We start from the raw sequence: 16,316 nt of genomic DNA on the forward strand, positions 1-16,316 counted from the left end.
GAACTCCACACAGGAAGATGGTGGCAATGCTCTCACGCAATACATGCTGAGATGTGTTGCCCACTGGGAAGCTCACAGGGTGTTCTTTGTGTCTACCATCCACCTAGTGAGGACTCAAACTCGTGCTTGTTGGATGTCGAACGACCAACTAGTGACTATCCTACATAGAGCGGAGGTAAGCAGGGTCGCCTTGGAGCTGAACTGGCTGCAAGGTGACATGCCTGGCAACGGAATGTCAGAATCGAGCCAGTCCTCAGTGGCAATCTCAGTAGTCCGGTTCCTGAGCCAAGCAGGTCCACAGTATTCCATGTCAATGACAAGCTATGCGGTTTTAGCTGGTTAGACTCCAGCAGTACCCCAACATACACTCTGGGGTCCACAAACCTTGGCTCTTGCCAATCTGCACCTAATTCTTTCTGGAATTAGGTAATCAGGATGTGTCCCTCCAGGGAGAGAGCGCCCATTCCATTCCAACAATCTATCTCCGGGATTTCCATGTGTAGGTGGGATGCATGGAAATCTCAGCTTGGTTTGGATACTCTTAAGCATGGTGATGGGTTTCCACATGTGTCAGTCACCCGGCTGACCCCCCACAAAAATGTATGAACCTTATAGCAGGTCCCTCACTATGAGCAAGCCCTCTATTTTTGGGAGTTCTGGTGCTTTTAGATTGATATGGATCCTGAGGCAACTTCTATTGCAACATGGCCAGTTTCTTCAGCATCAAATTTGTGAGAAGTATACTAAGAATTGGATATAATAAATAATGTAATTATTCTTACATTTGATAGAGTGTCTGTAATGTAAAAAAAATTGCAAAGCACTTCACGGGTAGTTGCTGTCAAGTTTAGTGATGGTATTTTTAAAGGGAAAAATGGCAGGAAGTGTGTCCACAGAAAGATCCCATAACAGCCATGAGGTGAATGATTAATTTATTTGGATGATTGTTGGCCAGAACATCAGAGTCCTGTAGCTTGGGCAAGTTTCCTTACTCCACACGCCTGATAATAATCCCTCAAGAAAAAAAAAACAATAATATATTGGTCACTTCAATTCACGACTGTTTGTGGGACACTGCTGTGTGCAATTGGCTGCTGCATTTCAAATACGCAGTCAATTCACTTCACAGTATATTCTGTGAAGCGCTTTGAGACATCTAGAAGACGTGAAAAGCGCTATATCAAATGCAAGGATTATTATTATTATTAGAACACTGGGAAAAACTTTATTCTGTCATCAAATAAACGTCTAACAATGTAGCACTGTCAATGTCTGGGTGTAGGGTTGAACCTATCGTTCAACTTCTGCTGCCAAGAATATTAAAGATCACAGAGAGCAGCTTCACCTGAGGAACTGTCCACGTGTTTCCACCAAGGAGATAAAAAAAGAGAAATTAATTGAAGCTCTGGTGCATATGTCTGATCTCAGCCTCCAACAGTGTGTGTGAGCACATTGGCTGCTTCTCCATACCTGAGCTGCCCTCTTCTCTATCTCCCATATCTGTTCTCATTTTTATTCTTTTTTCTTTTTCTTCCTTTCATTTTCTTTTTCCCCAATTGTTGAACTCATACTTGTGGGATGTTGCTGTGGTCCGCATTAGCTACTGCCATTCCCTACATAGCAACATTTCCCTACATAGAAACAATTCACGACTGTTTGTGGGATACTTCTGTGCGCAATTAACTGCTGCGTTTTGCCAACAAAATATTCAGTCACTACACTTTACAGTGTATATTAAAAGCGCTCTGGAATGCCATCCGGCATGGTGGGTGCTATGTAAACATATTTGTTGTTGTTACAGTATATTCTGTGAAGAGCTATAAAATGTCTTTTAACGGTGTGATAAGATGCTATATCAAATGCAAGGGTCATTATTATTCTATCTTAGACACAATTGTATTTATTTCCAGATTATCAGACAGTGTTAACACTTTGACATTGTTAATAATTTTAGATTCTGTCTCCCTTATGGTTTAGGTGGATGTAAAGAGTCTTTCTCCTGGTTAACATGATTTATTTTATTATTGTTTTAAATTGTATTTATCTTCCCCTCCGAATCCAAATTTACTCCCAAATTTCAACCCGATTGTCTGCTCATCTATTTGATGATTATGGAACGTGGAGTCCACAGATTAGTTGCCATGTTCGACTACAAAACAACATTCACTTCATTTGCAATCAATTATATTTCACTTCGAGACATTCATTTTGATATGAAAGGGACTGTGTGAGTGCGAGTTATTATTGTTATGGATTGTATCATAAATGCTAATGAATGCTAATTAGTTGGATAACTCTTTCAAAGAGCCGGCACAAATACAGTGGGCCGAATGGCCTCCTCCTGTGCTGTAAGATTCTATGGTTCTATGACAATTCCATTAAAGGCAGGACTTTTTTTTGTAGCAGACTGATGACTTGGCATATTTTTAAAAGTGGATGTATTTATGTAGGGAAAGGCAGCTGCTTCAGAATCGGTTTTAAATGCATACATTAAATGGGCAAAATATGGTACAACTTGATTTGTAGACTTGGCTCGGACATTGTCTCCCCTCCCCCATTACTAACTGCGCCAATGCAGCATGGCTATCCATTAACAGGATACTCTACTGTCAAATATGCTCCAGTGGTGCAGTGCAGTAATCTTGTCTAAGCAGTTGCAATAGCAAAAGAGGCCTTAATGTGAGTATATTTCTGCAAGGAGGACAGATTCACCCAGGATACGTGTTTAAAGCTTCAAAATAGAAAAGATATTGAGTACGAGCTCCTGAGTTGTTAGCATTCTCAGGTGCCAGTGACGAGGCTGATTTCTCTATTGAATTAAAAGAAGCCGTGTTTTGAAGAGGAGTAATAATATAATCCCCCCCCAAATGAAATAATAATCATAATCTTTGCATTCAATATAGCACCTTTCACGTCAGGAGGACATCTCAAAGCTCTTTACAGATATATTGTGTATTTTGAGGGTGAACAAAACGCAGGTCTTCCCAGAAACCTCTCAATATTTCTGCACTCATTATGGACTGGTTTAACAGATGGTCATCGACAATCTGATTACTTGCTCCTGGAGAATCCAGGGTCAGGAGGATGCCTTAATCTCGACATGTGTGATAGATAGGTGTCGTGATCTCCCTTCTCTCTGTCTTTATCAATTGGGAAAGGTGGGGGGAGTGAACTTACTCTGTTATATTTTTAGCTTTTAACCATGGTGCTATAGTATCTTTTGCTAATCTGTTTGCTTACAGTACAGAAGGAGGCCATTGAACCATCCACTCTATCCTGGTACCAGCTTGTGTACCAGCTCCTTCACTGGAGGTGTATGCTTCAATCCCAAGTCCCACGGGATTTCCCCACACCTTTAAATATGATTCCTTTTCGAATAATTTAACATGCAAACGGAAACAGCATGTGAGACGTACATCTGTTGTTGTAGTTCAGTCACGGCGAATTTCATAATAAAGGTTGTTGTAAAGTGAAGGCTAACATTCCAGTGACTCCGCTCTGTAATTATATTTCTCTCATCCATTTTGCTGTAGTATTAGGAGATAGATAGTTTGGGGGGAATCCAAGGGGTAAGTAATAGATGATTCGAGCTAGATGGATTTTTGTCCTTTCAACCTTTCCAATTTCTTATTTGTGCTTTTACCTGGAATATATTGCATATTACTCAGCAGTGAGGTTGCTGTAAGGTTATTCATGAGCTAGATTTTTTGAAGCAGTGCCCTGCAACTGATCTATTAAAATCAATGAACTAAATATAAATCCTCTTTTCATTTCCCTAAACCCTCCTTAGTCAGCAGCACATCCTCCCTGTGTGACTCATCTATGCGTTTGCTGTATTCTAACACGCGCTCACTTTGAGAACCACTTTCACAAGTTTTCAAGGAGATTTGTTGTTTGTGTCAGGAGCAGCAAATCACAATTACAGTTTGCGCCCCCCCCCCCCCCCGCAGCTTCCAAGTGAGCTGCCAAATCCTTCCTAGTAAACTGCAACCTTTTATTGCTCGGTTAATGAATTATTCAAACCCAGTAAAAATGGCAAAGATGGGTTTGATTTTTTTTGGTCAGCCGGTTTCTAACACGTGGAAAAAGCCAACACCATGCTTAACAGCTTCCATACCAAGAGTTTCATGCATCCCATCTACAGATAGAAATTTCCATGTATTGGATGGAATGTGCACTCTCCGGCTTACCTTCACTCTCTGTCACCTTCCTATCTCTCCGACCTCCTCACTCCCCAATCCACCACCCAGCTCCTCCGCTCAACTAGCACCGGCCCTCTTCCTCGTCCCTCGAACCCTCCGCCTCACCATCGGAGGTCGCACTTTCAGCCACTACACCCCAAAACTCTGGAACACTATCCTTCAATCCCTCCGCCTTGCCCCCTCTCTTCCCTTTTTAGGTCCCACCTGAAAACCTTCCTCTTCGACCGTGCTTACGGCCGCCTTACCCCACCCCCAGCTCAGAGTCAGGCTCTGCCACTGTTAAGCGCTCTGAGATGCTGCCCTGCGTGGAGGGCGCTATAAAAGTGCAAGTTGTTGTTGGACCTATTTCCAGAGATTATTAAGCGCAGGTTGGCAAGAGCCAAGGCATCAGCACCCCACAGTGTGCAATGGGAAACTACCGGAATCTAACTAGCCCAAAACACATAATAATATGATAATAATCCTTGCATTTGATATAGCACCTTATCATATCTTCTAGACGTCTCAAAGCACTTCACAGAATATACTGTAAAATGAATTGACTGTATGTTTTGTGGGTGAAACACAGTAGCCAATTGCACGCAGCAGTGTTCCACAAACAGTCGTGGAATGAGTGCCCAAATTATTATTATTATTTATTTATTTAGCTTGCCATTGAGAGCACTGTCTGACAAGCTTTCCCACCCCTTGTCCAGCTAGGACTACTCTACCCATGAGAGCTTTGGCTTTCAGAGTTAAGAGAAGCTGAATTGGAAGAATCCCTGCCCCTAATCACTTCATACCAGGTTTACTCAGTACCAGTTGCTTAATCCAATGCCTCATGTGAGAGGCCTTGGCAAATAGATTTGCCGGCTGTTAAGCCGACTCTGTCTCCAGGGCGCTCAGCAACAGACCTGCAGCCGCTTCCTCTATTTACCACAAATCCACCTCACTGCTTTCACCCGCCAATTCTTTTCTCTTTCTTTTCTCTCCTGAAAACATTTTAATGTAGTGTGCTAGGATATGTTTCCTTGGGCTCCCTCACTTGTTTTACTCCATGTGGCCACTATTTGTGGCAACTCATTTGCCAGCAAGTGTTGCCGGCTTATTGACATCACTACCAAGCCCATTCCTGACATGAAACCTCCAACATTGTACTATCGACAGCAAATAGTAGAGGAATCCTGGCAGATTTCCGCTCTCTAAACCAGAGGCACTTATGATTGAATGTTTTCGCTCAGTTGCTTTTCTCTGATTTTGATTGAGAAGCTATAAATATATACAATTATCCCACCAGGCTCAATGGTGTGTAAAATACAAAGTTTTATAAGATTCTGTGATTATGCAATGTGCTCTGAAAGGTTCCCTTTTGCTATCTATTCTTAGACTTGCCGTAGGGTGTGAGCACAAACCCTCCCTCTTCCCGCCTCAACCAATTGGGCCTGATGACTTCAATTGCTGTCATTACAGTAGTGAGTGCAGAGACTTTTAAGCAGGGGGCTTAATACAGTAGAAGTGTTGAAGAGTATAATAATAATAATGCAGGCAAAACACGACAGCCAATTGCACACAGCAGCGTCCCACAAACAGTCGTGGAATGAAGTGACCAATTTTTTTTTGAAGGAATTATTGTGGAGTCCTGTAGCTCAGTGGTTAGAGCACTCGCTTTGCAAGCGAGAGACCTGAGTTCAATTCCAGGCAGAGGGCGAAACCTTGGGCAAGTTTCCTTACTCCACACAGAGCCTAATAATAATCCCTCCAAAAAACAAAAACAATAATAAATTGGTCATTTTCAATCTACGACTGTTTGTGGGACATTGCTGTGCGCAATTGGCTGCCGCGTTCGCCCACAAATATACAGTCAATTCACTTTACAGTGTGTTCTGTGAAGCGCTTTGGGACGTCCTCCCGACGTGAAAAGCGCTATATCAAATGCAAGGATTATTATTATTATTATTATTATTATTATTATTACCCCTGGAGAAATGATCCGCCAATCGACTAACAACCGGTTTCCTACTTACTGCTAGGTAAACAGAGGCGTGTGGAGTAAGGAAACTTGCCCAACGTTTCGCCCTGCCTGGGAATCGAATCCAGGTCTCTCACTTGCGAGGCAAATGCTCTAACCACTGCGCTACAGGACTCCACAGTATAAAACAACAACAACTTGCATTTATATAGCGCCCTCCATTCAGGGCAGCATCACAGAGTGCTTAGGGTTTGATAAGATTAACATAAGAACTTCTCTACTGATTGGGGAGTCCAATTCCAGGGGGCACAAATATGACATAGTGACAAGGGAATCAAAAAAAGAATTTAGGAGGAACTACTTCATGTGGAGGGTAGTGAGATTGTGGAACCCGCTGCCTAAAGCAGTGGTTGAATCGGATAGTATAAATGCATTGAAGAGGAAGCTGGACCTCCACACGAGGGAGAGGAGAATAGAAGGATATGGGAGGGAGTAAGGAATGGGTGAAGACTCATGTAGAGTATAAACACTGACATGGACTGATTGGGCCGAGTGGCCTGTTTTCATGCTGTACATTCCTTGTAAATCTGTAAAGCTCCATGGTTTATCTGAATCAGTGTCCTGTGAAACAGCATTCGTACGTTGGCTGGCTTCAGGATCTGTAGCAAACATCCAAGGAATGGTTAGAAATTAACAAGTCAGGGGAAGAGTCATACTGCAGTCAGTGTTAACAAATGGGTTGAAAAATGTCTCGGTTCATAGCAGATTTGATAATCCAATTGATAAATATGGAATCTGTAAAGAAGAATTACATTTTATCATCCTGATTTTGTAGCAAGAATTTCTGTGTATAAGTAGGCAGCGGGATTCTGGAGAACTAAAGAGACATACAGGTTTGGATATTGGAAAGGTAGAAGTGTTATGGAAGGTTTTAAGTGAAAATTAGATCTGAGAATGAGAAATATAAAATGGTGTAGGGAAAAGGCAGGAAAATGGGACTAAGGGATAGCTCTTTCAGAGAGTCAATTTAGACCCTATTATACCCTGATTCAGAAACAATGGACTTATGGATTGTCTTTATCATTTAGCAGCAGTTAGACAAATGTGAAGTAGGATATATATTAGTGTTATCTGTTTGAATACTGAAATTGATATACAAATCTGGTCACTGCATCATTCTTCATGACAGCCTCAGCAAAGATAAGATGCTCACAAAGTAAACAGTACCCAATAAGATTGCTTTGGATTCCAGAGGTTACGATCTAACACTTGTAACACACACCTTGGCAAAGCAAGCTCACTTTCTCTGTACCACAGGACTTCTCGTTCAACCCATAAGTTAACAGCTCCATAAAAGATTTTTATATCTTTATTTCCATCCCTTATGTGGGTATCTCAGAATGATAGAACTTACTGATGAGGCACTAGCACTGCAAATGGGGGTGGCTGATACCTGCGGTTGATCAGTTATATGGCACCCTTCACATAGGATAACATCTCAGCTTTACAAAGATGGAGATGGATGACAAGGAGGGCAGTGGGCAAGAGAGGAAGTGGGGTGACTATTGTGATTGAAGAACTGGGTTTTAAAAGAAAAATAAATTGTAAGAGGGAGAGGTATAGAACGTGCATTCCAGAGGTTAGAGACATAGATACTGAAGATTTGGCCACAGATGGTGGTGTGGATAGAGTGGGAGATGCTGGCGAGCCAGAGTTTCCCAAGTGGAGGGGTTAAGTAAAGGGGTGGCATGGGAGCAGATCAGAGAGTTAAGGAGGTGCTATGGCGTGAAGTGATTTACACATTAAAGTGAGGTCCTTGAAATTAATCCACTGAGTCAGGGAGACAGCTGTCTGGACATTAAAGATCCTATGGGGCTATTTGAAAAGAGAAGAAAGTTTCTCCCAGTGTCCTGGCCAACAATTCCCCAGAAAAAAATAGTTCTTCACTTCATGGCTCTTTGTGGGATTTTGCTGTGTGTAAATTTGGTGTCATGTTTTCCTACAAAATAGTCACTACACTTCAGTAAATCCTATGAAGCACTTTGAGATGTCCTCCTGAAGTGAAAGGTGCTGTGTCAAATACAAGGGATATTATTAGTAATACTATTATACAATCTGTTTAATGGTTTCTCTTTTATCTTTCCTCTAGCCGGAGCAGCCTGCAGTTCAACCCATTGAGTCATTACTAGATCTGGACTTTGATCCTTTCAAACCAGATCATGTAACACCCATAGGAAGAAGTCAGTCACCCATCTCTCAGGTCTGTGATGCATTCATTTTATTTATTAACTGGCTGTACCCATTGCAGCTCCGTTTGCAACCAAACGATTCAATATGGAATGTAGATTGACACACAGACAGATATTTCATACTCATTGGGATATTTTATGCTGTTTTATATTTTATACTCCAATATTTTATACTCATCTGGGAGGACTCCTGTGGGAGAACTCCTTTTGGAGGACTGAGTGGGAGTATTCGGCACTTTAAATATTTAATTTTGTTGTTATTGCCGCAGCTTAGCTTCGTCTGTGTTCTCTATTTTTTCCTGCTGCTTGGCTATGTGTGTGCTCTGTGACGCAGGATGCCACAGCGTCAGAGTCAGCCGGCGTGGCCACCGGGTATAACTACAGCGTGTGCATACATACGTAGATGCATACATCGTGCTCTGTGACGCACGATGCTATAGGCCACGTTGACTCAGCGGCCACCAGGTATAACTGCAGTGAAAAATGCAATACTGAAAATAACTTATGAATGATAGATAGGAGATACCCAAAAACAAATATGCCCATGTCACTCCCAGTTGCAAAACCTTTCTGATGAGGTATAAATCATGTCTCTACGTCAATCGGTTATTGAGATCCTTCTTGAACCGCAGACAGACATTGTTGTTTCATTAGTATATATAGATAGAATAGATAGATTAATGAATGAATAATAGCTAACAAATATTTCATAACCTTACAGGGAGGCACTTCTAAATCAGCCCAGTGGTGTCTAATTTGCAACATTTTAATAAGAAATGTGTGATAATCTAATCCTAAAATATCATTTTATCTACCACATCAGATTTTAATTTTGAAAACCTTTATTACATTCCTCCTTAATCTTCTTTGCTCCAGAAAAAAATGGTCCCAATTTTTCAAGTGTCACTTGAAGCCTGTAATTTCACTCACAAACTGACTTTGCTATTACCACAATAACTTCCAGTTTGAGAATATGGCAATCTCAACCTCTGTAAATTGCTCCATATGGTTTTCTCTATGTGTCTGTGTTTTAATGTTTCTGTTTCTCTTCCTTTTTATCGATTCTCAGACCCTGCCTTGGGATTTGTGGGAGGTAGGAATACTCTTATTTCTCATTTAGAATTCTGTTTATTTTCCAATTTAATTTTGTGTTTTTTTTATGAAGTCAGAGATATTTAGCTTGTCAGAAGTGTTCTTCAGAAGAGTTTGTGATGTACTAATTTTGAATGTGACATGCCATTATACTGCATTTATATTGGAGGTGTCAACTTGGCTGTCAGAGAAATCCGATTTTTCTAATACAGTAATACACTGAAGGACCCTTCAGACTTGTTGGAGAGCATTGTGGATTCTAAGCAGTCTGTGATAAATAGGGCCATTATGCAATATAGAGGATCATTTACTGCAGTTTCATTGGGTAGGCGGGGGTGTACATTAATGAATTATATGAAGAACATATTAAAAAGTCAAACCAATCAACATGGGCGCAAGCCAGCACAGTAACAAAGTGCTGATCAGCGAGTATTATTAATGTGAAGTCTGCAGAAACTTTCATTCCTGCCACATTCCTGCTGATATCTAAGCCGGGCGAGCCATTACACCAATATAATGTCAGGTAAGTGACCTGCCTGCTCGCCTTATCAGTGAGACTTGAAAAGATAGACCTGTCACTGGGCAACTGGATTCTTCCCGCTCTGATTCCATTAACACTAGAAGCCAATAAGTCCAGTTAGGGTGTTAGTTATTCAGTTATTCTCTAGACCAGGGAGGTCCAACCTTTTGGATTTCCTATTCGAGAAAGGTCCGCAGACCGCATCTAGCATGGACCAACTGGAGTCCTGCGGGCCGCATCCGGCCCGAGATCATTTCCAACAATCCAGCTTCCACTCGCTCCCTCCCTGGTGAACGTCCTCTCAGGGCAACGGCAGGAGCCGGCGGTTGGGAGGATGCAGCGCGGAGAATGGAAATAATACCGTCCGTTACTGCAATCTGTGAGGAAGCCAGAACGTCTCTTTCCAACTGTGTCCTTAGCAACCACCGGCTCCTGAGGGGGGAGAGAGGGGGGGAGAGAGGTTTGGGGGGGGAGGTGGAGCTTGGAGGTAAGGAGAAGGGTGGAGATGGGGTCGAGGGAGCAGGTGGTGGGCTTCATTTTTGAAATGATGGAGGTGAGGGAAGAGGAGGAGACAGGTGCGTAGGGAGGAAAGGGTAGGGACCGGGTGTGAAAGGAGGTGGGGAGAGGGTAGCGGTAGACGGGGAAGAGGTAGCTGAGTGAATCCCCTCGATTTTGGACTTGAGGAAGCCCAACATCTACTCCCAAGCCCCATGGCAGAACTTTGAGCTCACACTCCAGTGCATTGCTCGAGGAGCACTGCATTGTCGGAGGTGTTGTCCTTTGGATCAGGTGTGAACCTGAAGCCCCATCTGCCTATCCAAGTAAATATGAAAGATTCTATGACACTGTTAGAGGAGAGAAGGGAGAGCTTCCCAGATTGTTGGCCACTAATCCACCAGATAAAATTGGTCATTAACTCTATGGTTGTTTGTGGGACATTGCTGTGTGAAAATTGGCTGCCTTGTTTGCCTATAAAATAAACATTCACTGCAGTTTACAGTAATTGCCTATGAATTTAGTACCACATTAACATTTAAACCTCCACATGCATAGTTTAAAATCGTGTGACTCTTTCACATCCACAAGGGTGTATATTTGACATCCAATTCCTGGTGTGACAATATCATTGGCTTCTGTCCTCTTTCCTTGCTATATTTTTTATGATATATTCAAATTCTGAACAATTACGTGTTGGCTGTGAAACAAAAGATATAAAGTGAAAAAACTACCTTGCTAAAAACAGAGGGCCCAAAGCCATGCCATACCAATGGGACTGATCCCATCGTGCATATGAAAACAGCGTGGATTTCATGTCGTCACACAAACCTCAGTGTGCAGCCTTAACCAAAAGCATCTTCCATCAGGAATTATACTGTCACTATAGCACCATGCTATGCTAGCCCTTCTTTCTGTGTGTTTGTATGTGTGTGACTCTAGCTATTTTACTTTTATCGCTCTTTCTATCTTAGTTTCATTGTGTATCCCTATCGCTTTTTCTCTCTGCTTCTCTGTAACTATTTCAGATTGCTGAGCAAACTCAATAAATTCCCTGTCAGTAGCACATACATTTGTAAAAATATCCCACCGCTAGTTAAAAGGCCCATTTGCTGAGTATCTGCACAAGCACAATTTACGATTCTCTAGGCAAAACCTCAGCACAATGCTATATCTCAATTACATTGGATTTGAACGGATACACAGACATTTAGCTTGTGGATATGGAGCATTCATCTGTATTTGTCCAAGGCTAGAGGTTAAATTGCAGGACTGTGAATGCATTTCAAAGCACAGGGAGTTCATGCAAAATTCAATTTCAATTTATTTTCAAATTTGTTGCAAATTCACTTTAACATCTTGCTGATGGAACACACTCACAGCTCTCTGGAACAGTGTTGGCCTTGGAAATGCTGCCTATACCACATTGCAATCACAATCTGCAGGCTTCCAGCCAGCTGAATGGAAAATGGAAAAACAACACTGATAATAGCTTCCTTGTGAATTTTCGCAAGAAAGATATATTAGGAGTGTTTCAAAATCGCGTTCCAATAGGGGATATTTTATGTTCTGTTCATTATTGAAGGTAATGGACAGTTTTATACACTGTTGAATGCATAGTATATATCGGTTGCTAACTATTCAGAGTGCTAATGACTGCATTTTCTTTCACATTCAATTCTCTCTGTCTAAAGGCAAACACTGAACTGGTGCAACCTGTAAGTATATTGCCCTTGTTTCTTTTACTTTAATATGGTCCTAAATCTAAGGCCTCTTTCCTATGGGATAGAATGATGTATTCCTAGTGGTATAATCTTTCACTTGTACATCCATATTTATATTGTATAATTTTATGTTTCTTTTTTGGGGGGCAATTTTCCTGACCCTGATCCTGTCATCCCAAGTGTATCTTCCAGGTGGGTTACAGGATAGGGATCAGGAGCAGGATGCTTGGCTGATTACCTTCTCCCCTCTACCAATGACTCCAAGGCTAGTTATGGTACTCCAAATTACTTTCCTGGCTGAGATCAGCACACATCTGGAAACAAATCTGTAACTTTGCAATCTCTGTGGCTTAATGTTACACTTGTTAGTGCCATTACCACTGGGTCATTGGAGGAAGCTGCTTATACGTCCATTTTTATGAGATTATTATTTAGTTCATTTAGATAAAGTTTACGTATGTTTGCTGTTTCTGATTTATTTAGTTCTTCGTTTAATTCATTTTCTACAGCTAGGATTTCCATAATCTATTTATAACATTAAGACATGTGGGATTTCTACCACGCATTTATTTCCTATAATTTACCTTGAGCTTCTATTTTATTTACCCTTGGGAAAAACTTGTGTTGATTTATTTTGCTTTTTTTCATCTCTGCTTCTGCTATCTTTTATATCTGTCTTCACTCATTTTCTATCTAAAGCCCGACTCTTCAAAAAGTCTCTCTCTGTGTAACCTGGCCATGGAGGACAGCGCAGATACTGGCACGGCAGGGGACATTACTAACCCAAACTCTGAAGTAGCTGCCAGCCAGAACTATACAACGCAGTGGGGGTTAACGGACACTGCCGCACACAGTAACAGCGAGGAAACCACTCTAGATGGTTTTTGCGATGGAGCCCAGCCGTGTGCTCAGGAACAACTGTCTGCAGGGAGCTGTACTGACCCTTCAGCTGATAGCTTTTCGAAACCTGCAGATGAGGCTGAGGAGGAGGCACAGGGCTCAGTCAATGCAGAGAGTTGGCAGGAGAAGCCATTAGACAAACAGGTAGACACCGAAGAAGTTGAGTGCAGGAATCTGCAGATTGAACTGTGTGCAGAACAAGAGCACAATCCTGTACTCTCTATTGATGAGAAGGTTTTGGTGGTCCCTAATGAACATGAGGATGAAGCTGTAGAATTAGTTGAAAGTGTTACTGAGTTAGGGCAGATAGGAAATGAATGCAATTTCAATCCCCTTGATTCAATTTACCAATCAGTGCTTGAGGTAGTGGACAACACAGGTAAGGGTTGTGAAGCAGAATCCCAGCTAGTTGAGTGCTCTGGGGGAAATGGTGCAGAAATGGAGGACATGGTCCTTAGCGAGAGCCATCAGGACAGTGGAAGCTATCACAATGATGATACTGCTGATAGTCGTGAAAAGGATAGACTCCCGTTTCAAAGTAATGACATTTTTGATGGTCAGGAGGAGGTTCTGCAGGAGGCGGAGGAAATCCCTGTTATCCATGGCGATGAGGAAAGTCCTGATCACCAAAAGAATGAGGACATTCCTGATTATTTTGGAAATGAGGAACTTCCTGGTAGACAAGAGAAAGAGGAGATTGCTGTCCGGTCTGAATGTGACAGAAGCCTTGTCAGTTCAGATGCTGAAGCTGATGTTATCCCTCAACACACTGAGGTATACATAGCACATCAGCCTCAGCAAGAGGAAGAGAAGGAGGAGGAGGAGAGGTGCTTTGAGCCAGTGAACATAGTCAACACAAACAACACTGAAACAGAGAGTAATGTTAACACAAATGATGAAAATAGCCAACCCAATGAACCACAATCTGACAAACCCATTGTGGACCGATTACCCACGTTTCACAGAGAAAACTGTGACAGTATTAGATTTGCCCCTCAAAGCGTGGAGTCAGACCCCTGGAGTGGAGAAAAGATTGAGATATGGCCAGACAACTGGGAGCCTACAGTTAGCAATGATGATTGGGGATTCTCCAACCTACCTGATGGCCAGACAAATGGACTTGATTGTTGGCCACCATTGCAGGAAGGACAAGGAGAGAGCAGTGACCCTAAGGGAGGTGCAAAAGGAGATTTTTGGCAAGGTTTGGAGGAGAATGTTGGCTGTTGGCCTCCACAAGATTCCGATGAATTTGGTATTCCATGGGAAGGGACTGTGCTGAGCAAGTTTGGGCAGAATCAGGAAGTACAATTAGACCTGCAGTTACGTGGGGAGAATGAAAGCATTAGTGAGACAGAGCAAATCAAAGAGATCAATAGTCCCCAAAGTCCCTATCCAATCGAGAACATAAGCAACTCTAGCAACGAGAGTGCAACCAGCCCTAAAGATAATGAAACAAACATCTCGGATCTGTCAGAAGATGAAATTGCTAACCGGAGATACGGACTGTTATACCAGGAACTAGATGCTGAAAGAGAAGAGGTACCTCATAAAGTGCTTAGTGTAGAAAAAAGTTCTTAGGTATGACTAAATATTATCGTAAAATAACAGCTCTCGATTCAATCTTTTCCTTCAGCTGTCTGTCTTGTTTTGTTATTGCTCCAAAAGGATATGTTATAATACAATAGCAGAACGTAATGAATGTAGTCTGTATTCCGTCTGGAATCCTACAGTGTGTGATTGTAACTTGATATTTTACTTCTTTCCACTATTTCCAGATGACTAATGCTGCCTTTAATGGATTCACACAGGTAAGATATCTTTAACTTGTAATTCAGTCTCCTTAGGTACAGAAGCTACTCCACGCTGCCAGCATAAATTTGATATACTATTTGGATGCTTCACAATTCTTCTTCTGAATCTGATCAGTCAAATTGGAAGGCACACAATAAAGCACAGAACCCTGTGAAAAATGCTTTCCTCTTCCCCTATACCTGACCATTGTTTTCTAATTGCCATGCTATCAGAGATAGATTTTTTTTTGATGAACTTCATTATAATACCAGTCAAGATATGGCGCAGGTGGACTATGTACCAGTATACTTGAAGTATAGTAATGTCTGGCTTCTGCATTCACCCACAAAACACACAGTTGCTGCATTTTGCAGTGCATCCAATGCATCCTTTGGCACATCTTTCTGATATAAAAGAGGCACCATACCAAATGTAAAGATGATTATTATTATTATTATTGGCTGATCAGCTTCCTGCACATCCTACTGTGTAACGATGTCCATTGAAAATGCATATGAAAACGGTTTTGCCAGCATGGTAGTGGTCATCTTTTTCTGTCATCTTTTTCCTGCATGGCAGTGATGTCCATGGGAAATAATTATGGTGTATCCTGTTGCGGGGACTGTTTCTTATATATATATATATATACATATATAATATATATGGAGCCAAACCAAAGCATTATAATAGTATCCTTCCGTATTTCATGGTAACCTCTTAACAACTTGTGGGTGGAATCAGTCAAGGTGACAGGAAACTGGCTTGTTCCATGATGCTTCATGTGGTGCTCTCAATCTCAACAGAGCCACCTGAGGCAGCATCTTTTGGGATTGACAGCCAGCAAACAAGGAAGATATGATAAGGTGCTATATCAAATGCAAGGATTAATGCAAGGATAGAATTGTTGGCACTGTTGTAGAAATTGCTTTGTTCTCATCAGTTACAGCTTTTTGTTCTTTGAACAAATACAGATTTTGTTTTTGTTATGGGAATCACCACTCAGTTTTGCATCCAGCCAATGCCAGGACCAAGGAGCTTATTTTACTTCATGGGACTGAAAAACCACTCCTCAGGAAAGCGGGAGTGTTATTGCTGCCTTATTGTCAGAAAAACAGTCACTTGCAGGCTAAAGTGCATTTCCTGCAGAAATCCCCTTTATATCACTCCAACTCATGAGACTTTGACTCAGAAGGAATGTTGAGTTGGAGCCGAGGTTTTACAAGTCATCTTGGCCTACAAGGATTTTCCTGCAGAAAACACTTTATGTCTTTAAGATGCTTTTTCCAAAGGTAAAGCATCATTAGTATTAATGCTTACCTGAGAGGAGGTTTCCAACTCCATGGTGCCTGTTAACAATGGAGACTCTAAATTATTTTACTTTCTCAGTCTGTCAAT

The 16,316-nt window shown here is 41.7% G+C and overlaps 1 protein-coding gene across 3 annotated transcripts in view; it reads left to right on the forward strand.

Moving 5' to 3' along the window:
* Positions 1 to 16,316, forward strand: part of amph (amphiphysin) — an 89,455-nt gene that overhangs the window by 50,455 nt on the left and 22,684 nt on the right. For all 3 annotated transcript variants that reach the window (XM_042332368.1, XM_042332370.1, XM_042332369.1), the window contains exons 12-15: positions 8,300 to 8,410; positions 9,469 to 9,492; positions 12,201 to 12,224; positions 14,906 to 14,938. In XM_042332368.1, coding sequence (XP_042188302.1) covers positions 8,300 to 8,410; positions 9,469 to 9,492; positions 12,201 to 12,224; positions 14,906 to 14,938 — 192 coding nt within the window. The remainder of the gene's footprint in view (positions 1 to 8,299; positions 8,411 to 9,468; positions 9,493 to 12,200; positions 12,225 to 14,905; positions 14,939 to 16,316) is intronic.

This window comes from Callorhinchus milii, unplaced genomic scaffold (genome assembly GCF_018977255.1).
Source record: "Callorhinchus milii isolate IMCB2004 unplaced genomic scaffold, IMCB_Cmil_1.0 Scaffold2, whole genome shotgun sequence".
Lineage (NCBI taxonomy): Eukaryota > Metazoa > Chordata > Chondrichthyes > Chimaeriformes > Callorhinchidae > Callorhinchus > Callorhinchus milii.